The sequence below is a fragment of the Uranotaenia lowii genome, chromosome 3 (genome assembly GCF_029784155.1).
Source record: "Uranotaenia lowii strain MFRU-FL chromosome 3, ASM2978415v1, whole genome shotgun sequence".
Taxonomy (NCBI): Eukaryota; Metazoa; Arthropoda; class Insecta; order Diptera; family Culicidae; genus Uranotaenia; species Uranotaenia lowii.
The window spans coordinates 153,270,359-153,296,178 of record NC_073693.1 but is presented as its reverse complement, the minus strand read 5'-3'; the positions used below and the strand labels follow the sequence as shown (position 1 = coordinate 153,296,178).

At 37.3% G+C, this 25,820-nt stretch overlaps 3 protein-coding genes across 4 annotated transcripts in view; 2 read left to right on the top strand and 1 right to left on the bottom strand.

Moving 5' to 3' along the window:
* Nucleotides 1-2,084: 2,084 nt before the first annotated feature.
* Nucleotides 2,085-3,624, top strand: LOC129755000 (congested-like trachea protein). 2 transcript variants are annotated; one of them, XM_055751288.1, is made up of 2 exons: nucleotides 2,085-2,287; nucleotides 2,358-3,624. In XM_055751288.1, exon 2 carries the CDS (start codon nucleotides 2,470-2,472, stop codon nucleotides 3,373-3,375), a length of 906 nt encoding a protein of 301 aa, XP_055607263.1. In that variant the 5' UTR covers nucleotides 2,085-2,287; nucleotides 2,358-2,469; the 3' UTR covers nucleotides 3,376-3,624. The 2 variants fall into 2 exon arrangements, with proteins under 2 accessions (XP_055607263.1, XP_055607262.1); XM_055751287.1 differs by having other exon boundaries at nucleotides 2,086-2,287; nucleotides 2,393-3,624.
* Nucleotides 3,625-4,083: 459 nt separating this feature from the next.
* LOC129757003 (protein MIS12 homolog) lies at nucleotides 4,084-5,311 on the bottom strand. Its single transcript, XM_055754088.1, has 3 exons — nucleotides 5,140-5,311; nucleotides 4,814-5,070; nucleotides 4,084-4,756 (listed from the first exon to the last, which is right to left on the bottom strand). The coding sequence occupies exons 1-3, from the start codon at nucleotides 5,207-5,209 to the stop codon at nucleotides 4,517-4,519; spliced, it is 567 nt and encodes a 188-aa protein (XP_055610063.1). The 5' UTR covers nucleotides 5,210-5,311; the 3' UTR covers nucleotides 4,084-4,516.
* A 1,064-nt stretch (nucleotides 5,312-6,375) lies between these two features.
* The window catches only part of LOC129757320 (triple functional domain protein), a 233,912-nt gene continuing 214,467 nt past the window's right edge, over nucleotides 6,376-25,820 (top strand). The window contains exon 1 of the mRNA XM_055754504.1: nucleotides 6,376-6,536. The gene's annotated coding sequence lies outside the window, so the exon portion shown is untranslated. The remainder of the gene's footprint in view (nucleotides 6,537-25,820) is intronic.

Genomic DNA, 25,820 nt, shown 5'->3' with positions numbered 1-25,820 from the left:
CAAAACCCAAATTTATCAAATGGATCATTAAAGTAGGCTTAAATTATGCATCTTTTGTTCTAGAACTTCAGCTGCCTGCCATCAAACCGCAACAAATGTGCAGTCATCAGCTTTTCTCGTAAGCGGCAGCCTTTAATTGCGGAGTACTTCCTAGGAGACTAACCCATCTCACGTGTGAACCACGTTAACGATCTTGGCGTTATCTTAGATCAGCGCTTGGAATTCAAGACACACACCAACTACGTGATTGACAAAGCATCCAGAAGTCTCGGTTTCATTTTTAGAGTGGCGAAGGACTTCAAGGACGTGTATTGCCTGAAAAGCCTATACTGCAGCATTGTTCGTTCCATACTTGAATACGCATCAGCTGTATTACCAGAACGGTGTCGATCGGCTCGAGGCTATTCAGCGGCGATTTTTGCGATACGCCCTTGGACACCTGAACTGGCAAGACCTGTTTCGCTTGCCTAGCTACGAAAATCGATGCCGCCTCATAGATATCGATACTCTTCAAGTTCGCAGACAAGCAACACGTGTCTCATTCGTCGACGACCTCCTGACATCTCGAATCGACTGTCCCACGCTACTGGAGGCTATTCCGCTTAGTGTACGACCCCGTGGTCTTAGAAATCTGGATCTTCAGTTGTTCATTCCCTTTCGAATGAACAATTACGGAGCTAATAGCGCCCTCATCGGCGCAATGAGATCGTTCAACAGTTTCTCGGTGCATTTCAACTTCGACGTTTCGAAGGATGTTTTCCGAAGAAAAGTGATAAGGGCCTTGAGAACCCCATAGTTAGACTTTATGTTATGTTTTTAATTTCAATTTGAAGTAATCATTTGGATCAACATGTGATCCGTTGATAAGAAATAAATAACAAATAACAAATAATGAATCTAAAATCATGAAAATCATGAAAATCGGTTAATATGTATCATCAGGGGTACGCGCGCAAACTCTCGGGTCATATTGACCCGAACGGCAAATGTGTAAGTTCGGCATTTCAGTTCGGGCACTTCCGGTGGTCACCGGAAATTGCTTTTTCTACAGTTTATGTATCTCGTGGATTTAGTAATATGTTCCAAATTTCATATTTTTATGATTTTTTTCAAAAGAGACGAATTTAAAGTTCGCTTCGGGTCATATTGACCCGAACGGCATGAGAAGGCTAATTTCTATCCTTGATTTTTTTTTTCTAAAACAGAGAATTTATGTTGGTGATTGAACAAACAACGTTTTGAATTCTGCATTTGAAAACTATAATCGATGAAGTCTTTTTATGGAAATGTCCATACAAATTTAATTCAATTAGAAAGATATTTTTACTGAAAATTCGGCAATTCCAACAAAATAACACAAACAATATCCGCATAAGTCTGCTCAAAATAGTTTTCGTTTATTTATTTCAAGCAAAGTTAATGAAATTTTCTATTTTTTATGATATTATTTAAATTTATGTTTTTCTTAGACTTTTACATTCAACGAATTTAAAAGCTTTCAATATTCACACAATTCCTCTTTGATGGAATCATCTAAAACTAAAATCGCATTTCAGAATTATCCTCAACAATCAGATATTACTATTTTTTGTAGCTGATTTTTTTCACTCATAAAGCAGTCTATTGGATAAATCATAATTAAATCAAAAAATCTGATTTAAATTAAAAAAAATCCGATTTAAATTTAAAAAAATCCGATTTAAATAAAAAAAATCCGACTTTTATGATTTTTATCCACTCTGGGAGAAAGTGACATGTAAGATTTGATCAAAGTAATCTGAAAAAAAAATAAGGAGCTACATATGAAACGAAATAAATACACAAAACAAACTTCAATACTTTATTTACTAAAGATACTTTCACTAAACTATGTCAACTAAGATAAGTCGTCTTAAGAATCATACTAGCAGTATTATATATTTACTTATTTAGGAGTTTTTTTTCTAATTTCTCGAGTTAAAATTGATTTAAAAATAAAGTTAAATTTCAATAAAGCAAACTTTCGTGCTCAACTGTCATCATCGGGGTAAAGACGAAAAAATATTTATACAAGAGAACAGTCATCATATCCAATTCGTTCGCAACTCTCTCTCAGCCTGACAGAGGACAGCTGATATCGCATTGCTGTTGTGGTGTTTTTAACTGGTTTTCGGGAAACGTCTAGTGTTGATTGTGTATTTGCCCCATCATCACTGCCTGCCTGCATCAATTTGCCGAACGAGTCTGACTACCTACAATCGACTCGAACTTTGGACTCGTGGAATTAGTCTTGACTTGACTTGGTTAAGTGAGTAACGTTACATTTATACTTTCCTTTTTGGTGGCTCTCCTTCGGGAGACTTGTCATTGAATAATAGGTTGATAAGCTATTTTTTTGTTTGTTTCTGTGTAGGTCAAGCAGCAACGCACAGTGATATAATCTGTTTTGGTAATTTTGTAAGCGACCAGCATTATCAGTTAATCAGTAAAATGTCCGAGAACGTGAGCCCGATAAAATATTTTCTATCGGGAGGGTTCGGCGGTATTTGTACGGTGTTGGCGGGTCATCCGCTGGACACAATCAAGGTACGATTACAAACTATGCCCTTGCCAAGTGCTGGCCAGGCGCCATTGTACGCAGGCACATGGGACTGTGCGCGGAAAACGGTCCAGCGGGAAGGATTCAGGGGCCTGTACAAGGGGATGTCCGCTCCGATTGCAGGTGTTGCACCGATCTTTGCGATGAGCTTTTTTGGCTTTGGTCTCGGTAAAAGGTTGCAGCAAAGGACTCCCGATGAAGAGCTCAGCAATACACAGCTGTTTGCGGCTGGTGCATTCTCGGGTATTTTTACCACCACCGTTATGGCTCCCGGTGAACGAATAAAGTGCCTTCTACAGATCCAACAGGGTGGAAACACGCCGCAGAAGTACAATGGTATGGTTGACTGTGCCAAGCAGCTATACGCCGAAGGTGGAATTCGGAGTATCTACAAGGGAGCTTTCGCTACACTACTCAGGGATGTTCCTGCCTCGGGAATGTACTTTTTGACGTACGAATACGTAAAGAAAGCCATGGCCCCGAAGCCTGGCGAGAAGCAGGACACTGGCGCCGGATTGCTGGGAACAATCTTTGCCGGTGGAATGGCCGGTATTGCCAACTGGGCCATCGGAATGCCAGCTGATGTACTGAAATCGCGTCTACAGACAGCTCCCCAGGGTACCTACAAGAACGGTATTAGGGATGTATTCAGGGAGCTGATGAAGAACGAAGGTCCGATGGCCCTGTACAAAGGCGTGACCCCGGTTATGCTGCGAGCATTCCCGGCCAATGCTGCCTGTTTCATTGGATTCGAAGTCTTTATGAACTTCTTGAACTTTGTCGCACCGAATTTGTAACGAACGAAAATAAACCGCAACCAAGACAATGACCACCATTTCATAAACTCTGATATTAAGGCTGAGGCAGTTGTATTTTTCTCTACTTTGATGTTTGTTTCTCTTAGGTTTCTTGAGTTAAAGTTTTTTTTTATTACAACCTAGGAAGTGCAGAACCCCGTAAGACGTCATGTTTCACAATGTATTATCTTTAAAACCGTTAACTTTCACCGATGAAATGTTGGAATGTATTTTAGAAACTTTATTAAATATAGTTTCGTAAAAAAAACTTACACGTCTACTTCTTTCCTTAATCTGTCTTAGAATACTGAGAACTACCCACTTATTTATTCCGCCTTTCGACTTTTATCGAATATGAGTCTTTAATCTCAATCTGAATTCTAAATCTAAAAACAGCATCAGAATTTATGATCAGAACTTCGGATCTGAATTTTAAATCAAGAATATCAAATTTGAATCTAATAATGTAGTCTGAAGTTGGACTTAGAGCCTTAAACTGAGTTTCAAAACCGAATCGGAAATTAGAATCCTAACTATGATTATACAATTTGAATCAGACAAATGAACATCAAATGAAAATCTGAAGCTGAAATCTGAATCTGAAACCTGAGTCTTAAATAAGAATCTGCATCTGAAACTTTAACAATGCTAATAGAATTAAGACAGTTTCTAGGACGTTTCTCAAACAATAAGCTTTAGCATTTACAGTTGAAGCAATGGACCTTTTATGAATAATTGATGTGAGTTACTCGTTAAACTAGGATAGAATTATTTTTTGGAATGGTAGGTAGTTGATCACTTTAGATTATTAAAGCCTATCTCTACCAAGATTTCTGTCATTCCCCAGCATTTGATAGGAAGTCTTATGGTTAATCATTGTATTGTTTCATCAAATTAAGGATTATATCCTTAATAGAACTTACCAGAAAAAATAAATATTCTCACCCGGATTAATTTGAGTCAAATTAACCATTTCTCAGAAACAATTTCAACTCGGGTTAAAATATAGTTAAAACGTTTTTTTGAAAATCCAAAACGATGTGTACATATTAAGAATAACAGTTCGTGATAATTATTTAAATTAACTGATACCTACTTCAAAACATCTCCACCAAACAGCATTCGCACGGCTCGGGAACGATCACGTGTGGAGAACCGACTCCATGACCGATGCCAGCTCCTGAACGAGGCTCAAATCTTCCGGCGGAACGACATCCTCTTCGCGACATTTGTCGACCAGCTCAAGCAGCCGTTTTTCCTCTTCTATACAGGGCCCCAGAAGTTCGTACATTTTCAGTTCGTCCTCCAACCGGGCCAAGAATACACCATCCTGACGAAATTGCTTATCCAGCTCAGCCACCTTGGTTTCGAGAGCTTTCACCTAAAGGGAAAAATGATTGAAAGATAATTCCGAATAAGTGTATGGCTCGAATCTCACCTCTTCGACCTTGTAGCCCTTTCGTTGTTGCAAATCCTGGGGCAGCAGAATGTTGTCTGGGATGGTAAACGTCTGTCTGTAAAGCTGACTGAGGTCCTCCAACTTTTCGCTGCAATCATCGAACATTTTGCTGGCCGTAGGATGACACTGGGCCCGTAGCTCGATGGCCCTGTCGGCCGGAATCCGATGCTTAGCGATAAACTCTTCGGTGAAATCAATCAACGAACGTTTGATGAATTCTTTCATGAGAACCGAATCTGAAACAGAACAAAAAAAATGTTAACTTTCCCCTTGTGACCATTGTATTTTTTGGTTAGTCAGCTTACGTTCCGCAATGATGTCCTCGGTGCACATTTGAAAATGCTGCAGTTCATATTCTACCTTTTCCGGGTCCATTTTAGACACAATTTAAAACTTGGGGTGACTATTTGAAATCTATTTTTTTGATAAAATAAGTTTAAACAAAACGATTTGTTCGCCAGTTCGCATGCAACGAATTTTTGCTGAGCGCAATTTTGTTTATCAAAGACATAAACCACTCGTATAAAATTGCTTCGATTCAGGGTTGTATTTTTTTCGAAAAAAACTTTTTTTATTGGAAATTAATACACCGTATTCGTTTTCTCCACTCGATAGTCGTTGCAATCAGATAGACCGAAATTGAAAAACCATCTGCATCAAACATGAAAAAAACTTATCCTTGATAATTGATAATTGCCGACATTGCACTTGACCAAGTTGAGCCACGAAACTCTCCGAAACAACAAAAAAATAGCGAGCATTGTAAATACTGAATTTTTAATTTTTTTCCATAAAAAATCATTTTTGAGCCAGTAATTGCGCCACTGTCCTCAAATTCGACTTTCAGGATAGCATTTCTTCAAATCGATCGATGCGCACTCTGGAATTCATATTGCGTACTGTTGAAAAATTATCCAGTAAACCAAATCGAGTGTCCAGTCAGTATGGTCAGTGCTATAATGGTCATACTCTGCACAAATACCATGAATAAAGCGAATACAAATTTTCATTCATTAATCAAAACTGAAAACATTCAAGTTAAGGTTTCGCTGGACGCTGACGATTTGTTCGAGAAACGTTTCATTTTTTTCAATGCGGGTTGTTTTGCCAGTGATGTTCACTTTATTTTTAGACGAGTTATGATGTTCGTTTGGCATTTCTTTTTGAAAGAAAGTGTTCCCAATAATTTTGAGTTTTTAAACAAACTACTGAAAGTAACTTCTTTGTATTTTAAACGTTCTTCCTTCTACATGAGTCAGGCAGGACAACCATAAATGTAATCCAAATTAAAAAAAAAAATCCAACTATTATTTTGAATCCAGATTTTCTTATTGAAATTCTTGTTATTTTCCTTAAACTTGAATTCTAAATTTCTGATAACTTCTAATCGATTAAAACCCTCTCTGGCCTCCCTGGACTTTGAACAGATCCTCGGAAAGGATTGCACGCACACATCTACAGTACGGCGATTTTTTGTTGCTTGCTTTTATGCTTGTTGGTTTTTTCGTTTGGATTGGTTTTGGTCTCTGATGGGATGGTTGACGAGGAGAAGGTGAACCGATTTTTGTATGGAACGGCACTGCTAGATGGCAAAATCTTTCTCCCGTGGTTGTGCGTCGATGTGTCGTTTGTCGCGGTCCACGAAAAATTGCAATTTCTTGTGGAAAAGTGCAATCGGAACGTCTTGAAATGTAGTGTTTGAGTAAGTTTAATGTCGGGCCAGTGAGTTATCGATAAAATCTAGCGCAGTGGGAATCGGAAAAGTAGTGAAAATTGATTTTGAAAAATCGGCCCGTCGTCCGATTCAGTGGAAATGGAAGTTTTGCTTTGGCTGCACACAAAAGAAGATCCCACAGAGTAGTCCGTGTATTGGGACAACCGACGAAATTGCGTGAAGTTTTCAATGAAAGATGGGGGGATGGTTTTTTGCTGTGATGATTCTTCTTCCATGGCTTGCTTTGGAGATAGGATTTTTTCTGTTTCCTCAATAAATGGATGAATGACGACGGGGTGCTCTGATGATGGTTGCATCAGTTCCTAGTACATGGTGTTAGATAGCCAAAAGATTGGATCTAGTTGGCCAGCTTCAGTGTAATTCAGTGTTCATCATTATCATTATTTTGTCGGCTAACACTGCCAGTGAGTGAGTCGTTCTGCTACAGTGCCTGGCCTGCTGTCATTGAAACCAATTACGGCTAAGATTCCAATATGGGATGGATGGAATGGAAGAGAGCTCAACGATTTTCGATTTATCTGGGGCCGTCCATTGAAAACGTCTGGTATGAGGCGTAGTAACTAATTTCTCCCCTGAGGGGTCATCTATAAACGACACCAGGAAGGTTTGCTACAAAACAAGTTTAAGTTTAAGATTATTATTCGAAATTACGGTAGCAAAACAACCCGTACGTTCTGTTCTTTATTACCAAATTTGTTTAATAAATTAAAATTTCGATCATTGTAATAATAATATTATCTCCAATGTTACTACGAAATAACGTTCAACAATTTCGTTATAAAAGGTGTACTTATATAGATAAAGTAATTAGCTGCATTAATGCAATGTTGGGGATATTTTAATGTTTTGATTTATTTGTTCATAATTTTAATTAAGTTTTAACATATGTTAGCATATGATATCATTCAGATGCAACCACTTTAAAATGAGGGCTTAACCCTTTCCTTCCCATGCACTGTGGTCCAAAAGGGCTAAAAGTGGAACTTTTTTCGTAGCGACTCTGTCTTTCATATTTTCTCTAAAAGGTCTTCAGAATATTTGCTTCTTCAAACATGCTTCATAACTTGAAAGCATCAAAAGTTAGTCAAAGTTCACTATAAAAAAATTGAAAATTCTAACTTTCTTATTTCAATAGATGAAGCTTTACTTTATACTACAAAGTTGTAGAATACGTGAAAATATGAAACTTTGTGGAATACATCAAAACTCTATCTCTTTTCAGAGCAGAGTTATAAAGGTTTTATTTTGAAAGTTGTTTAAAAGTTAGTTTTTTAAACTTAACTATAGTTAGATGAGGATTTACATGAATAAGATGTTCTGAACATTTGTTGGGACATTCAAATCACACGTTTTGCACAAAATTTCAACATTCTACGACGTTTCCTTGCCAACTTATTGCAACTTTAAGTTTTATTTTTACTCAACTTCACGAGCGTTTATTGCAAAAACGTGCAAGTGAATTTTCAAAACTAATGAACCACATTAAAGCTTGAACTAAGTGCAACAAATTGGTGTTGTTTTCATTTGTCTCCACGCGCTTATATTTGAACACAACAAGCATACGTTTGATGTGTTTTGCGGGTTTCCATACAAAAATTAGTTTTCAACTGCCTTCTGCCTTCGTTTTGCGTAGTATCTGCGTAGCCTAGAAATCAATTTTTCCATTTTTCGTATGGAAACACTCAAAACACATCAAACGTATGCTTGTTGTGTTCAAATATAAGCGCGTGGAGACAAATGAAAACAACACCAATTTGTTGCACTTAGTTCAAGCTTTAATGTGGTTCATTAGTTTTGAAAATTCACTTGCACGTTTTTGCAATAAACGCTCGTGAAGTTGAGTAAAAATAAAACTTAAAGTTGCAATAAGTTGGCAAGGAAACGTCGTAGAATGTTGAAATTTTGTGCAAAACGTGTAATTTGAATGCCCCAACAAATGTTCAGAACATCTTATTCATGTAAATCCTCATCTAACTACGGTTAAGTTTAAAAAACTAACTTTTAAATAACTATCAAAATAAAACCTTTATAACTCTGCTCTGAAAAGAGATAGAGTTTTGATGTATTCCACAAAGTTTCATATTTTCACGTATTCTACAACTTTGTAGCATAAAGTAAAGCTTCATCTATTGAAATAAGAAAGTTAGAATTTTCATTTTTTTTTATAGTGGACTTTGACTAACTTTTGATGCTTTCAAGTTATGGAGTATGTTTGAAGAAGCAAATGTTCTGAGGACACTTAAGAGAAAATATGAAAGACAGAGGCGCTACGAAAAAAGTTCCACTTTTAGCCCTTTTGGACCACTGTGCCATGGTAGCACAGGTGATCCACAACTTTGCACAGCTCGCATTTGAACTGGGCGCTTTGGATCAACACCATTTTTTCACCGAATGTGTAAACATTGCACGAAATTTGAAGAAAATCGGTTCGCTAGGTTTTGCTTGGCAGATCAAAAGCTGCAAAAAAGTCGGATTTTTTTCGAATTTAAATCAAGTCGTCATTTGTTTTTTTTTTTTTGTAAATCTTTATTTGAAACGGCTCATACTTTCAGGTTTTAAAGAGCCAAACTCGTTTTTGTTTTTACAATTATGTGCTTAGCTTAACACTTTTATTTTAAAGAAAAAGAGGATAAGAAAGGGAAACATGAAAATAAAAAGAATTATAGGCGAACATCGATAGCTTTTAGAAAAAGGTAGATTTCGAACATGTAGTCCAAATCTAGCACTGCTAGTACATCTCTCACTGGAACATTAGGTGGTTTTCCTCGGGCCCGAAGGGAGTCTATTAAATTCGTTCTGGCGACAAGATGGACCTCACACGACCAGACAATATGCTCGATGTCATGGTAACCTTGACCGCAATTACACAAATTGCTGCCAGCAATGTCAAAACGGTAGAGTACCGCGTCTAAGGAATAATGATTAGACATGAGACGGGAAAATATACGAATAAAATCCCGACTCAGGTCCAATCTATTAAACCAGGGTTTAAGGCTTACCTTTGGGATAATCGAGTGGAGCCACCGACCCAACTCATCCTCGTCCCATTTGCGCTGCCAGTTGACAAGAGAGTTCCTTCGAACTAAGAAGTAAAATTCGTTGAAGACGATTTCACGGTGATACGTTTCGCCTTCTATCGCCCCCACCTTTGCCAGAGAGTCCGCCCTCTCATTGCCCATTATCGAGCAATGTGAGGGGACCCAAACGAAGGTGATGGCAAAGCAACGTCTTGATAAAGTACTCAGAATTTCCCGTATCTTCCCGAGGAAATATGGTGAGTGCTTTCCCGGTCTTATTGAACGGATTGCTTCAACAGAACTAAGGCTGTCCGTTATTATATAGTAGTGTCCTACCGGCCTTGAAACGACGCTATCCAACGCCCAGTAAATGGCTCCTAATTCTGCGATGTATACCGAGCATGGTGGAAGGAGGTTATATGAGGCGGTAACTATTTCGTTAAAAACTCCAAATCCCGTTGATTCCTCTATTAGCGACCCATCTGTAAAGTACATTTTGTCAGCATCGACGTGTCTATATTTAGCATCGAAAATTCTTGGAATCAGCAGTGGACGATGCGAATCAGGGATTCCACGAATTTCTTGCTGCATAGACAAATCAAACTGGACAGAAGAGTTGTCGTAGTCAGGGATGTAAACACGAGTTGGGGAATATGAAGAAGGATTAATCTGCATGGACATGAAGACATGGTATATAGACATAAATCTGGATTGAAGATTTTGCTCAAGTAGCCTTTCGAAATTTACGATCACCAATGGGTTCATGACCTCGCACCTGATGAGGAACCGAAGTGATAATAAATTGAATCGATCTTTAAGTGGGAGTATTCCTGCCAAAACTTCAAGGCTCATGTTATGCGTTGAGGGCATACAGCCCAAGTCGTCATTTGTTGTTCAATAACTTGACAAGTTTTTATAATTTCCTTCAAATAAAATTACTGACGTGCAGAAGGTTGCTTTTGCAAGCAGAATCAAATGATGGTTTACTTAGATTTCAACTAAAACATATAAATTTTTGAGTAAGTAAAGTGGATCACTGGTGATACACTGGGAACAAAACGTACTTTTCTTCTTGTGGCGCTGCTTATCAATACTCAGGAAAATCATTTCGTCAACAAAAAAAATCGCTTCAGGATAGTTATTTTATCTGCTTAAACTGGGTTGCCAGGTGCCCAGATTTGTCTGTAAAACCAAGACTTTTGACCCTTCGTCCAGATATTGGCCAGACACAGATTTTGCCCAGATTTTTGCTCAGAGTGCCCAGATTTAACAGACTTTTGAAATTAAGTGATGAAATCAATATTTAGGTATCGGATTTGATCCGTAAGTGCCAGATTAGACTGTAGATCTCACTTGTATTCATGGGTATTCGACCAATCATTCATAAACTTTTTTTTCGGCATGGTACGTGGTAGGAAACACTGTTAGCTATGTAGTTCTCAACTCGAAAATTACCCGAATACAACACCCCCCTCTCCCAATCCTCCCAACAGGCATCGAAAATTTTTTTGTTCAGCACCAAATTTGTGATCTTCCTTGTGTACAGACACACACAGACTTTTTTTCAAAATTGACCAAATTTTTTATCCTCAACACCTGGCATCCCTGTGCTTAAATGACTACATGTCTCTTCTTCTTCTTCTTCTTTCTTGCTGCATCTACACGCTAGAAACTATTAAACCATTTATTATTCAAAAATAACCATTTTTGACCTTTTCCCGGGAAATGCCATTTTATGAGTTCTCCGTGAGAACCCATAAAATGACTTTTCGGGGAGAAGTAGAAATATGGTTGTTTTTTAACCGCATGGAAGATTACCGTAGAAATTCAAAAATGGTTATTTTTCAACCGTAAGGGCTGTTTTGTGCGATTTGATTACAATTGTTGAAGGAATTAATAAAATAAGAGTTATCAGAACATTAATTTTATTGTTTTTGTACTTAATACTTATAAACTATGCCCCATTGTAGTAATTTGAAAGCCTTTTTGTATATTATGACTGCCACCTAGCTTTAAGCAAACGCCAACAGCAGCCGAATAACCTGGTAGCAGGAGTAAAATTCCCCCACGAGCGCTACCGAAACCTGATAAGACAGCGAGCTCTTGCGGGATGGCCAATACCATTATCCCTAGTTTGCTATCTTTAACGGGGTGAAAGTGAAGGAGGCGGGTCCGGCGAATAATCTTTGACTCGCTGGTGATTTTTTTCAAATATTTTGGCCTCCTTCCGGGTGGTGCTCCAGCTCCTTCCGGGCGGTGTGAAAAACAATTCCTGTATTCCATTAGCAGTGGCTGGTAACGATGGACCGGTGTGTGAGTTCTCGTCCTATGGAATGTTGTTGGTTTATCAAACTGAATCGAATCGGCATCATCCAGTCGGCACCCTGAAATTTTTCTTTGTTCATGATGTTGGGATCGACAAATAATTGGAATAAATCACTTACCTTTCTCCATCTTCGACAAATCGGAGGTTTGTACGATTTCCAGAACTGATTTTTGAGGAAATTGAATGCTGTTCCGCGGAAGAAAAAATTTTCTTGGGCGTCCGGCTGCAGTTTGAACCGCTTTCAAAATGGCGATATCAAATTATTCAACCATTTTATGGTTTATACTCGAAAACTACCAAAATGGTTAAAATTCTTGCTAGAAAAATTATTGAAAAATAACCATATTGGCAGGGCTGGTAGCGAGTCACTTTTTAGTGACTTCGTCACTTTTTTTGGGTCAGTCACTAAAAAGTCACTTTTTTCATCATTTGGTCACTAAAGTCACTATTTTCCGAAAAATGGTCACTTTTATCACCAAGAGTCACTTTTTTCACCGAAAATAAACCAATGAAAGAGTAATTTGAATTGCGCGTGTTAATATTGACGGTAGTAACGGTAAATTACTTGATCAGTCAGTCAGAATTTTTTTTTGCCTCCGGCGGAATTTCGGCATGAATCACCCTTGGCTTGAGACATTTCGATCTACGACTTTATTTGACGTTCGTGAATTGAAACTAACTTTGATTGTAGATTCTAGATTTTAGTTCAATCAACCTTTTGTATTGGAACTCAAAACTTGATATACAAAAACCCTATCTCATTATTAGTTAGAATGGGTTTTTATTAAGAAGTGTAACTAAGATTGAGATTGAAACGAACCATTTTTTTATGAAAAAAGATCTTTTATGTCATAACAAATGTTATGATGATATGAAATATTCTTTAAAAAACAATTTCCGACTCAATTTTATTTCGTGTTTTTTGTTCTTCTATATACTTAAAAAAAAGTTGTAAAAATTTACACAAGGCCACAAAAATTACATTTTTTTAGGTGCAATGAATTTAAACGGTTATTTCAACTAATTTGGGTTCCCCGAATCTAAATAGGTATGCAATATTTCTATCAGCTTTTATATTTATTATTATTTATTTCGTCTTTGGTTTAATTACCGTACAGACTGATGACTTAAAAACTAGGAAATTCTTCTTAAGCCTATTTTAAAACGACGTTTGCACATATTAAAATTAAACAACCTAAACACTTAATTAAAAAGTTCACAACACTTGTCAATAGGGTGGTTTTGGCCATAGGCAGTACGGTGGTGAGGAATTGAAAGAAACTGACGTTGTCGAAGTGTTCTCGTTGGTACATAAATGTTAACACGTTGTAGAATGTAAGCACAGTCAATACGGTTGGTCAATGTGTCGAATATAAAACCTTGCTGCAGTTCGACGCGCCGCTTTTCGAGTGAGGTTAGACATATCAGAGCACACCTTTCCTCGTACGGTGGGTTTGTTATTGAAATGACTTTGAAAATATTTTAAAATCTTTAGAGAAGTTTCTGCACTTTCTTTTTACAAAAACTCAAATCAAAAACATATTATTTAGAAATAAAAGTTTTATATGAATTAATGAGTTTTAAATAGAATCAAGTTTTTTTTTACACTTTCTGCTGTGATATCAAAAATACTTGTAATGACCTTTTTCCATAATCAGTTATCTATCAATTTTACTAGTACTAAACTCTTTATCACCAAAACTAAATGTGTTCGGCCGAATTTGACGAAATTTCTAGTTGAGGACACTATTTACCAAATCAATAATTAAAAAAATAAGCACCAAAATGGTTATGGTGAAACATGTTTATTGAAAAAACTCTTCCTGAAATGTTTTTAAAAACTATTATTTTTTATTTTCATATTGTTTTTTCAATTTTCAAATAAATTTACCGAATTTTATTGTACGTTTTTTTTTGTCAATTTTCTAATCAACTTGCCGGATTTTTTTCAATCAAACTTTTTAAATTTTTAAGACATTTTTAACAATTGTTTCCTTGTTTTTAAATTCTGAATTTTCGTGTTCTTCAACCATAAGCCTTTAACTCCAAATTTTTAATAATAAAACATAATTTCAACCTTCTGTTCTTTCAGGACCCAATATTTTAATCAAAAGAAACAAAATACTCAGAGCTTGTAATTAAAAGCTTAAAAACCTACGATTGAAAATTTAAACACTTTTTATTAATATTTTTTATATGAAATCATGTTTTTTGGATCGATCATGATTTTTAAAATTATCTAAAAAGTTTGAAGAATTGTTCTAAGTAGCAACTTTAAAAATAAATTTTAATACGCAGTGTTAACTAACTTGATTTGTGCTTTGAATATTAATAACAAAAGTTTTGAACTCATTATTTTTAATTTTTTATCAGTTTTTATCATTCACATAATTACTCATTTACTAACATTTCTTTGTCAGTGTAGTTGAACATGGAGCATTTTACTTTATTAAAGGTTTTAAGTCTGGCTTCTATAACTGGCACTTTTAAAATAATTATAAATATATTCTTCTTTTTATAAAATTAAATTAAAACATCAAAGAATTTAATCAATTTCTGTTCAAAATTAATTTCTTATTCAGTAATTGGTAATTTACATTTTAAATCGTGATTAAATATTTTTTGTTCAAATTAAAAAATTACAGCGGAATTTCTCACTAAACTTCCAGTTAAAAATGAGGAAATAATTCTAATTTAGATGAATAAAAATTAACAATTATTATCATTTTCCTAACATCTATTCATGCTAAGTTTTGTACAAGATTTGACATTTATTTTAGAATTCAGATATTTTTTAATTTTAAATTTGCTAAGAAATTCTTTTGAAATTAATTTATTTCTTACTTTCTTGACTTATCGAAAATTTGAAACATTCATTGTAATAAGTTTCCAAAATTTTGTGAGTGACAAATGGTGTAAAGCCTAGTCCACACTAGGCAACTTGGACTGCGATTTCGGTTGCTGAGACTTGTTTATGTTTACATTTGAATTCGTCTCGTCTCATGTCTCCCGACTAGTATGGGAGACCTTCAGCAACCAAGATGTAAACATAAATAAGTCTCAGCAACCGAAATCGCAGTCCAAGTTGCCTAGTGTGGACTAGGCTTAAGAAAACCCTTTCCTTTTCAATTGTTTATTTTTGGTATTGTTATTAATTTTATTTGAATTTTGAAAACCCCCCCGGAAGGGTCCATCGCACGGGCCTGACTGGTCACATTTTTTGTACTTCAAAGTTATTTTTTTTCGTTCTACATAGTCACTATTTGGTCACTTTTTTCGATCCTCAAAGTCACTATTTGGTCACTTTTTTTCAAATTTTGGTCACTAAAGTCCCTACTATTTCATTGTCAAACCGCTACCAGCCCTGTATTGGCGATTTTGAAGTAAACATCATAAAATGGTTATTTAAGAACCATAAATGGTTATAAGAAAATGAGCGTGCACGCTAGAAATTATTAAACCATTTATGTTTCAAAAATAACCATTTTTGACCTTTTCCCGGGAAATGTCATTTTATGAGTTCTCCATGAGAAGTCATAAAATGACTTCTAGGGGAGAAGTTCGAATATGGTTATTTTTCAACCGAATGGGATTCTGGAGGAGAAGTTGAAAAATGGTTATTTTTCAACCGAAATTCAAATGAGCTGCTTTTTTAGATTCATGAGGTTTTGTTATACATTTTTCGTTCAATCGCAAAAGCAAAGAAAAGATTGGTGATAGTATTTAGCATATTTTTATTCTAAATAACTTTTTGACGACAGGAATCAAAGTCCTTCTGGGACAGTACATTGATTTTGTGCCAGCAGTTGTAGAATAGGCTCACTGCAAACTGTTCCCTGAAGCTTGCTGTAGGGCCTAGACAAATGGAAACCTTCAAACGGATTGGCTGACTGGAGGACGTTCTTTTTAGGTGCTTTCAGATTTATTTGGGCCGGATGATTGTTGGCACTGGTATCTGGTACAGGATGTGAAGCCATCATCGGTGAACGTGGCGCAAGAGGAAGTAGCTTGTAGTTGATGAATCGGCTCCTGGAAGTAGCGTACGGGGTACCAAAACATGTTCATCTTTTCAGAAGGTACGTTTACTGTTCCTGAGGCCAAATTTTTGTATCGCTGGCCAGCAGCGAAGTCAAAACAGGAAACGCTAACAGCTGCGCTGGAAGTGGTGACCTGTTATGCTTTTGATGACAATTGTACTAACACTAGAATTTCGACGTCCTAAAATTAAATGAAATATATGTAATAAATGAAACATATGTCAGAAAATATGTTACCAATTTTCGTTCCCAACGGGGCCACTTGTTTGATTGCCCTCGGAGTCTTCTTGGCAGGGACACATGATTTTGTTGTGCATTTGCGATTTTGCAATGCCAGTTTTTCTTTCTGACTTAACGCGGAGTTTACTTCCGTTAAAAGCGGAACTGCTGACGATCCACATATTGCCTGCCAGCGGTAGCCCGCTGTAGAATGTACCTGGGGGCATTTTTGTGATCCTAAACAGGATGGCCATAGCACCTGTTAGCTGACTATGAAAGGAAGAATGGTATTGAAGATCGGTCATAAGTTTCCTACAAATAAATTTTGTTACCTGTCGAATTCAAGGATAATATTAGCAATGAATTACCTTCCAGCAGCGGGTGTGCTATGTTATTTGATCCTACAATTGAAATAATTTTAACCCTTCCAGTGAAATCCATCCGATATCGAATAAAAACTTCCGAACAACGCGTACAACTTTGCCATTATACAATGTTTTTTTTCGATTGAGGTTAAATTTTCATTCTTTTTTTGGTTAATAATCCAAAAGTCAGAATATGGTTAAAATTGTAACATGAAATATTCATGAAAAATACCCATATTGGAAGTTCTGCAGAAAAAACTAAAAAATGGATATTTTTCATTCGAAAATGGTTTAATGAAAATGAGCGTGTGTATGATGCAGACTGTTTCAATGGGACCGGTGACGAGAGCATATGCCCAGCATTAGTATGTTGCATATTTGATGAGGTTTATAGATTTTCGTACTTAAACCTTTTTAATGCGACTTCCTTGGCGTGTACTTTTTCGATGGTTTTTAGTAATACAATAGTATTTGTATAATTTTCAGATGGTTATATTAAAATATGTATCAAATCGTGTAGGATAATGTAATGCAGAAATTATTGGGTGTTTGTTATAGAATTTTCCAAAATTTCAGGGTTATGGATCATATCAAAAGGTAAGAATTGTTTCGCAATATCCTTAATGTTTTCCCGGACCTGGCCTTTGGCCTGAGCGTCGTTCATGATTGCAGTGTAAAGCCTCATGATGTGTTCCTGAATGTCAATAAGGTGGTATTTTTTGGGTTGTTGCGGATCAGATTGCTGCGACTGCTGTCTTACTTTTTTTTGAACTATCTCCAACTGTTCTCCTGTCGTATTATTTTCTTTGCGCTTACCTGCGGTCAGTGCTGTTACCCATCGTTCCTTGTCTCCGACTCTCTCCGGGTTATTTAAACAGGTTCCCATTATCTCTGGCTCTTTATCACTCCTGGCGCGCTTACGGGAAAGTTCGTCGTTGACTTTGTAGGCGGGTTGTGCTATGGGATGTCGTTTATTTTCCACCTTTCTCATTGGGACATTCTTGGTAACTGTTTTGGCGAAGCTCTCCTGTGGGGTTGGTGAATCTACAAATTCTAACAACGCATTGTACTGGTTGGACGTTGGTATTGTAAATTTTTCTCTGGCTTCCAGGAATGTAAGCCCGTGTTTCGCCATTACTGCTTTCAAGGTGTTCTGGCGGGTCTTCTCCGGACACTTCACGTCGGTTGTGCTGTGTTCTGTTTTGCAATATAGGCAGAAGGGTTTCTTTTGGCAATCGTCGAATTTTCCATCTAGGTGCTGCTCTCCACAGGTGGAACATCGTTTGGCGCTTCTGCAGTCTTCAGCCTTATGGTTGTACCGTAAGCAATTGAGGCACAATATTGCTTTACGGTAGTATGGAGTTACTTTGAGTACACAGCAGTACAGCTTGATTGTTTCCGGAAGACGGTTTGTCCGAAAGGTGATTTTAACCCGATTGGTTGGTGTGGGCTTATTGTTCTCAAAACGATTGAGCCTGTAAACATCCATTACAGGAACCGCGCTTTGAATATCCTGTAGGATGTCATTATTGTTTATCTCAGTTGGGACGTCCGAGATGACCCCTGTTACTGTTAAAAGATGTTTCGGGACATAGGCCTTATATCCATAAGTTTTGACTATTTCGCTCTGTATCAAACGGTTAGCAGAGTTGTGATCGGTCAAATAGACCATCACTTTTCGTTTTCCGGCGTTTTTTATCTCCGACACAGCATTCTCTACACCGAATATCCTGCGAAGCATTCGGCCTACAGAAATCTTATTTATTCCAGCTAAGTCAGGGTGGTTTGAACTTTTGGCTCCTTCTTCTACTACTCCCTTCTCCACATAAACTCGAAAAGGCAGTTGATCCTGAGAGTTGTATGTGAAATTCATTTTCTCTTTTTCAGGTTCCGGTTTCCGTTGATCTGGCAAGAATGTTGGCTTCGGGGTGGGATCAGGTGGTTTGGGGGGATGGGGAATCTGTCCACTCGCAAATCCCATGGAAACCTCCATTTTTTCTCCGTTCATCCTATGCCAAGCTACACCATTCCAAGATGGCGGGCCGACAGGAAATTATTTTCGGAATTTCCACTAATATAGCACTTGTTTCGAAGTAATTCAACTGTTTTATGCTAAAATGGCCGGCGTAGCCAACGACGAAGAGGAGCCACTCCCAACGATGAGTGAAGTTAAGGAAGCCATTCGCCAGCTGAATAGAAACAAGTCGGCTGGGAAGGATGGCATCGCAGCTGAACTCATCAAAATGGGCCCGGACAGGTTGGCCGATTGCCTACACCGGTTGATAATCCGGATCTGGGACATAGAACAGCTACCGGAGGAGTGGAAGGAAGGGGTAATATGCCCCATCTACAAGAAGGGCGACAAATTGGACTGTGAGAACTACCGAGCGATCACTGTCCTCAATGCCGCCTACAAAGTGTTGTCCCGAATCCTACTCCGCCGCCTCACGCCACAAGCAAACAGATTCGTGGGAAGTCATCAGGCCGGCTTCATGGAGGGACGGTCTACGACGGACCAGATATTCACATTACGGCAAATCCTCCAAAAATGCCGTGAACACCAAGTCCCTACGCATCATCTATTCATCGACTTCAAAGCCGCATACGACACGATCGACCGTAACGAGCTATGGAAAATCATGGACGAGAACGGCTTTTCCGGGAAGCTAATCAGACTGATCAAGGCGACGATGGATGGAACGCAGTGCTGTGTGCGGATTTCGGGTGAATTGTCGAGTTCATTCGAATCGCGCAGGGGGCTTCGACAAGGTGATGGTCTATCCTGCATGATGTTCAACGTGGCGCTAGAAGGTGTTATTCGACGAGCGGTGGGCGAAATGCGGGGCACGATTTTCAACAGATCCAGTCAACTTATCTGCTTTGCCGATGACATTGATATAGTCGGCAGATCATCTGCGGCGGTGGAGGAGATCTACCGCAAACTGAAACGCGAAGCAGGAAGGATTGGGTTGATGATTAATACGTCCAAGACGAAGTACATGCTGGCCTGCGGATCCGAGACCGACCGAACCCGCTTGTCCAGTAATAACAAGGTCACGATCGACGGCGACGAGCTGGAGATAGTCGAAGACTTTGTCTATCTCGGCTCACTGGTGACCGCAGACAATGACACCAGCCGTGAGATCCGGAGGCGAATTATCAGCGGAAGTCGTGCCTACTATGGACTCCACAAGCAACTGCGGTCGAGAAGACTTTGCCCTCGCACGAAGTGTAACCTGTATATGACGCTTATTAGACCGGTTGTTCTCTACGGGCACGAGACATGGATATTGCTCGAGGAGGACCTGCGTACACTCGGGGTATTCGAGCGACGAGTGTTAAGAACCATCTTTGGCGGCGTACAGGAGAACGGAATGTGGAGGCGAAGGATGAACCACGAGCTCGCGCGACTCTACGGCGAACCCAGTATCCAGAAGGTGGTGAAGGCTGGCCGGATACGCTGGGCGGGACATGTTGCGAGAATGCCGGACGACTGTCCTGCAAAACAGGTGTTTGCCACGAATCCGGTAGGAACAAGACGAGCGGGGGCGCAACGAGCGAGGTGGTTAGACCAAGTGGAGCGTGATCTGGCGAACGTGGGGTGCCCGAGAAATTGGAGAACGGTTGCCATGGACCGAGTGAATTTTAGGAATTATGTTCGTCAAGTTATGTCGTGAGACGGAATACTATGTAAATAAATAAATAATGCTAAAATGACTCGCGCGTCGTCGTCCGCTATCGTTTCCGCTACAATCTATCACTTTTCGACCAAAAAAAACCGACAAAAACTTATCTCGCGAAAAAAACGTGACCTTTTTCAACCGAGGTACAGTTGCCAGCTCATTTCTTCACCGCACGAATTCCAGAACTCTTTTGACTACATGTCTCGAAATATTTTTAAAAGTTTGTGATTTTCTCGAAAAACGGCATGTTTTGTTTTCCTAGCGCAAAGTGTCATGGCGGCCATTGTTCAAAGCAAAAATGAAAATTTCAAATATTTCAATAAAAAGACTTTCGAGGGATGCGTATACCAAAGAAGTTTTTTAACAAATAGGATCGTTTTAGTTTGTGATCAATAAAGTGATATTATTCCATGTTTTTTGCAATTATTATCTGTTTTTCATTTAAACCCTATGTGTTGTTATCTTCCCAATGGAGCACATATGATCCACCTCAAATCCCAAATTTATCAAATGGATCATTAAAGTAGGCTTAAATTATGCATCTTTTGTTCTAGAACTTTAGCTGTAAATCAATATTTCTATTTTTAAAACGTAAAAAACCTCGTGGGAAGGAAAGGGTTAAACGAACATGATTTTTTTTTTCAATTTTTAAAAGCTGATCTAAATTTTTTTCTTTAATCATTGTTTTAAATTTCTCGAGTTATGCACAAAAACTCCCTCACATCCCCCCCTCTGAAAAAAACGTCCTGAATCATTGAAGTAATATTTTTCGTATGCATTTAGGCTGGAACAAATATCAATTTCTTCTTTTGTCACCCCCCCCCCCCCCCCCCCTTCGAAATTTTCAAAAACCCGAAGGGGGGAATAAATAAAGTTTGAAGGATTTAATGTAAATTTCGAAAAAAAGATTCAAGAATCCAAAAGATTACAAGACGATAAAAACAAATTTTGGAAGATGGAAGTTATTCCACCTTTTGTATTCTTGATTTTATTGAATTTTTCGATAAAATATTACATTTTTTTTTTTGATTTATTTGAGACACTTTACCATCTCTGCGGCATTCGTGTCTTATAAAATATTACATGTTTTTTAGGTTTTGTGCAATGATATTCTATGCAACTGTGTTGCATACAAGCTTTCGTGCAATTTATTCCAATTTATTTGTTTTTCGCATTATTTTTTATTGTCCCCCCCCTCGCGATGTTCCAACTCCGAGAGACAAAAGAAGGATTTGAAATTTGTTCCGGCCTTATGCTCTCACGTTGAATATGGTTCCTGCTTGATAAATTCTCGTGTTGTTACATATATTAATCTCGTATGGGAGCCCCCTTACTGTCCATCTCCTGGAAGAAAATAGAGGTCTCCTTGGCAAATTTGCTTTAACTTTCTTGATTAGTTTTTTAGCTTTACAACAGATTTTGTAGGATTAGTTCTTGAGCTACACAAAAAATATTTTTAGAGAATCTGTCCTCCCCACTGTGAGGCTGATGGGCATTTCATTGAACTTATGAGTTCTCGAGATATGACGAAAAATGTATTTTTCTCTTTCCCACTGGAAAAGAGAAGAGGGAGGGGTCTTGAATAATCATAAAAACGCCCTCATCCCAAATACATTCCCATGCCAAATTAGTTTGCTTGATTAGTTCTCGAGTTATGAAAAAAATTTATATACAGGAGCTGCTCTCTCTCCTTAGAATGTTCCGACTCAAAGGGGGATAGAGAGGAGTGCCAAATAATCATAAAAGCTCTTTTTGTACTCAAATATCCTTCTTTTGCTAATACGATTTCTGTTGATTAGTGTTTAGTCACGCAAATAAAAATATATGGAAGCCTGTCCCCACTTTTTGTTCTCCCACTGAAAAAAAACGGGAGAGGTCTAAAATCGTTGTTCAATTTGCTAGTTATTTATAGGGAAGAATGCCACAAAGTGGCAAATTCCTGGCAAAAAAAATCGAGTTATTTATAAATGTATGAGAGACCTCCTTTTCACTTCCTATTTCCACATTAAAATTATAGGAGGGTACCAAATAATCAAAGAAACATTTCTGGTGCCTTAAAATCTAAATATTCTTACCTGCCAAATTCGGTTCCATTTTCTTGATAAGTTTTCAAGTTTTACAAAAAAAATGTTTCAGAGTCCCCCTTGGCACTTTGTATTTCCCAATTAGAAAAGAAAGGGTGCTTAATCGTTTTGGAAAAAACATACCATGAACGGTACCATAATTGTATAGAAATTGGAAGTACGCGCACTGTCACTTTGACTTTGAACTTTCATAACTTTTTACTCTGATGATATTTTTTGATCAAATTTTTTGCGTTAGGTACAGAGGGATGAATGACCCCATAGATGTTAAAATCCCTATGATCAAATAAATAAAAAAAAAAGCGTTAGGTACATCAACTATCACACTATTATTTCACAAAATTTGAGCTTTCTGAAGTTTGTGTGGCCTGAGATACAGTAATTCTACGAAAATCCGACTTTTTGGACTTTTCTCATTCAACTGCAATATCTCAGAAACTACGCTTCATTTTTATTGAAATTTTGCAGAGTGATTGTTGAAATATAAAGCTAGCATGTCTGAAGTTTTCGAAAAGTTGTATCTATGGGATCAAAAGCTACACGAGGTACAATATTTCAGGCATGAACCTAAAAATGCGATTTCTATAGAATTTTGGACGATCCATGAGAACAATATCGTTTCCATCCACCAATCAGACAAAAAATGTCTGGCAAAAGCAATGAAGAAAAGAAAAAATAGAATAAATGTTCCATTTGTGTTTTGAAATCGGAATCTCGCAACATTGTTTTGATTTTTTACTTGAAATATATTTACTGGTTGTTAAACAGAAAATAGGATTTTCCTACGGAAACATTCGTCCAAAATTCTATAGAAATCGCATTTCTAGGTTCATGCCTTAAATATTGCACCTTGCGTAACTTTTTATCTCATCGATAGAACTTTTCGAAAACTTCAGACATGCTAGCTTTATATTTCAACAATCACTCTGTAAAATTTCAATAACAAATGTTGCTCAGTTTCTGAGATATTGCAGTTTGAATGAGAAAAGTCCAAAAAGTCCGATTTTCGTAGAGTTATTTACTGTATCTCAGGCCACATAAACTCCAGAATGCTTTGTTGTATAATAGTTTGATAGTTGATCTACCTAACGCAAAAAAATTGATCAAAAAATATCATCAGAGTAAAAAGTTAGGGAAGTTCAAAGTCGAAGTGACAGTGCGCGTGCTTCCAATTTCTATACAATAATGAACGGTACTGTACGTGCTCAAATATCTTCCCATGTCAAATTTGGATCGATTATTTGAAGAGTGTTCGAGTTACGCAAAAAAAGTATTACAGCGCCCCTCCTCGATTACTATCCTCCCAATGTAAGGAGGGAGGGGTCTCAAATAGTCAAAGAAACATTTCTCGTATTCAAATACCCTCCTATACCAAATTTGATTTCATTTGCTTGATTGGTTCTCGTGTTGTGCCAAAATTTTCATTGGAGACCTCCACCACCTTTCCTATCTCCCCACTGAAATGAAGGGGGTGTATAATAATCTTAAAACATTTTCCGTATATGTCAAATTTGGTTCCATTCAATCGATAAGTGTTCGGGTTGCACAAAAAAAAAAGGAGACCCCTCCCCCCTTTCTATTTTTCCACTGAAATGAAGGAGGTGTACCAAACCATCATAAAAACATTCCTCATATCAAAATACCCTTCCATGCCAAATTTTGTGTACAAGTGCAACATATGCGTATCACCATATGTTATATAAGTTATCGAGTTTTGAACAAAAAAATATATGCAAGCCCTCCCCTCTTCTATCTCTCCACTGCACACAGGGGAAAACGATGTAAAAAGGTGATCAAAATTGTTTACGCCGAAACGGAGCGTTTTAGACCCATAGTGTCTTCAGGACATTTTACCTGCATTCAAAGCACTTTAAAATGAGCTTTTGATAATAATGAATCAACCACCTAGCAGTGAGATAGAAAAATTATTTTTTGTATTTTTCATTTTAGAGCATTTATGTCTTTGGCAAGTTTTTAGATTGTAAAAAGTGTAGCAATTTTGTTGAAGACGTCAACATCGTAGAAGCTAACCGAAAAAAGTTAGAAGGGTTCAAAATAAAAAAATATTTTTTCATCAAAATTTTCAGTATTTTAACGATATCTTTCCAGGCCGAGCTTATTCGAGCAAGATATGTTTGAAAGAGTTTTGAGTCATTTAAAATCGAACAGTTTTGTGGAACACACTTAATAAAAATATTCAGACTGAAACGAGTTAGATTGGAAAAACTAAGAAAAAATAGCTGTTTTCGAACACCTGTATCTTTCTAGTTCGGTTGAGTTCGGTTCATTTTTTGGTTGCATTAGAATCAGGCAGGTTTCAACGTTGTAAAAACATAGAGTTTACAATGTTATGTTGTTTATTTTGTAGCTTTATAAATGATTAAAGTTAGCTATTTTCAAGGAATCTAGAGGACAAATTCCAAGTTTATTTAAACTGATAATCAGCACCCTTTTTTATTTTGGTGAAACTTTAGCCAAATCATTATCTCGTACGCGTATGACGTTTTTAAGCCTCCATTGACGAACCTTATCATCTACCTTTACGCTTACAATACAATATACTTGATGAATTTGTTTTTCGGTTAGCTAATTTTAAATGCAAAAAAAAAAATTCCTCTAGATTCCTTGAAAATAGCTAACTTTAATCATTTATAAAGCTACAAAACAAACAACATAACATTGTAAACTCTATGATTTTACAACGTTGAAACCTGCCTGATTCTAATGCAACTAAAAAATGAACCGAACTCAACCGAACTAGAAAGATACAGGTGTTCGAAAACAGCTATTTTTTCTTAGTTTTTCCAATCTAATTTGTTTCAGTCTGAATATTTTTATTAAGTGTGTTCCACAAAACTGTTCGATTTTAAGTGACTCAAAACTCTTTCAAACATATCTTGCTCGAATAAGCTCGGCCTGGAAAGATATCGTTAAAATACTGAAAATTTTGATAAAAAAATATTTTTTTATTTTGAACCCTTCTAACTTTTTCCGGTTAGCTTCTACGATGTTGACGTCTTCAACAAAATTGCTACACTTTTTACAATCTAAAAACTTGCCAAAGACATAAGTGCTCTAAAATGAAAAATACAAAAAATAATTTTTCTATCTCACTGCTAGGTGGTTTAATCATTTTTATCAAAAGCTCATTTTAAAGTGCTTTGAATGCAGGTAAAATGTCCTGAAGACACTATGGGTCTAAAACGCTCCGTTTCGGCGTAAACAATTTTGATCACCTTTTTACATCGTTTTCCCCTGTGTGCACTGGAAGAAATAAGGGAAATCAAACCTTAATAGAAACTTTACTCGTATTCAAATACACTCTCACGCAAATTTTGGTACCATTTACTTGGACGGTTCTCGAGTTATGCAAAAAAAATTCTTTTGTTTGGGAGGCCCCCTCCCGGCTTCCTGTGAGAGAGAGGGGTCTCAAACCATAATAGGAACCTTTCCCGGCCTCCAATATCCCCGTCTGCCAAGTTTCACACAAATCCATTTTTATGTATATCGATAATTTTGA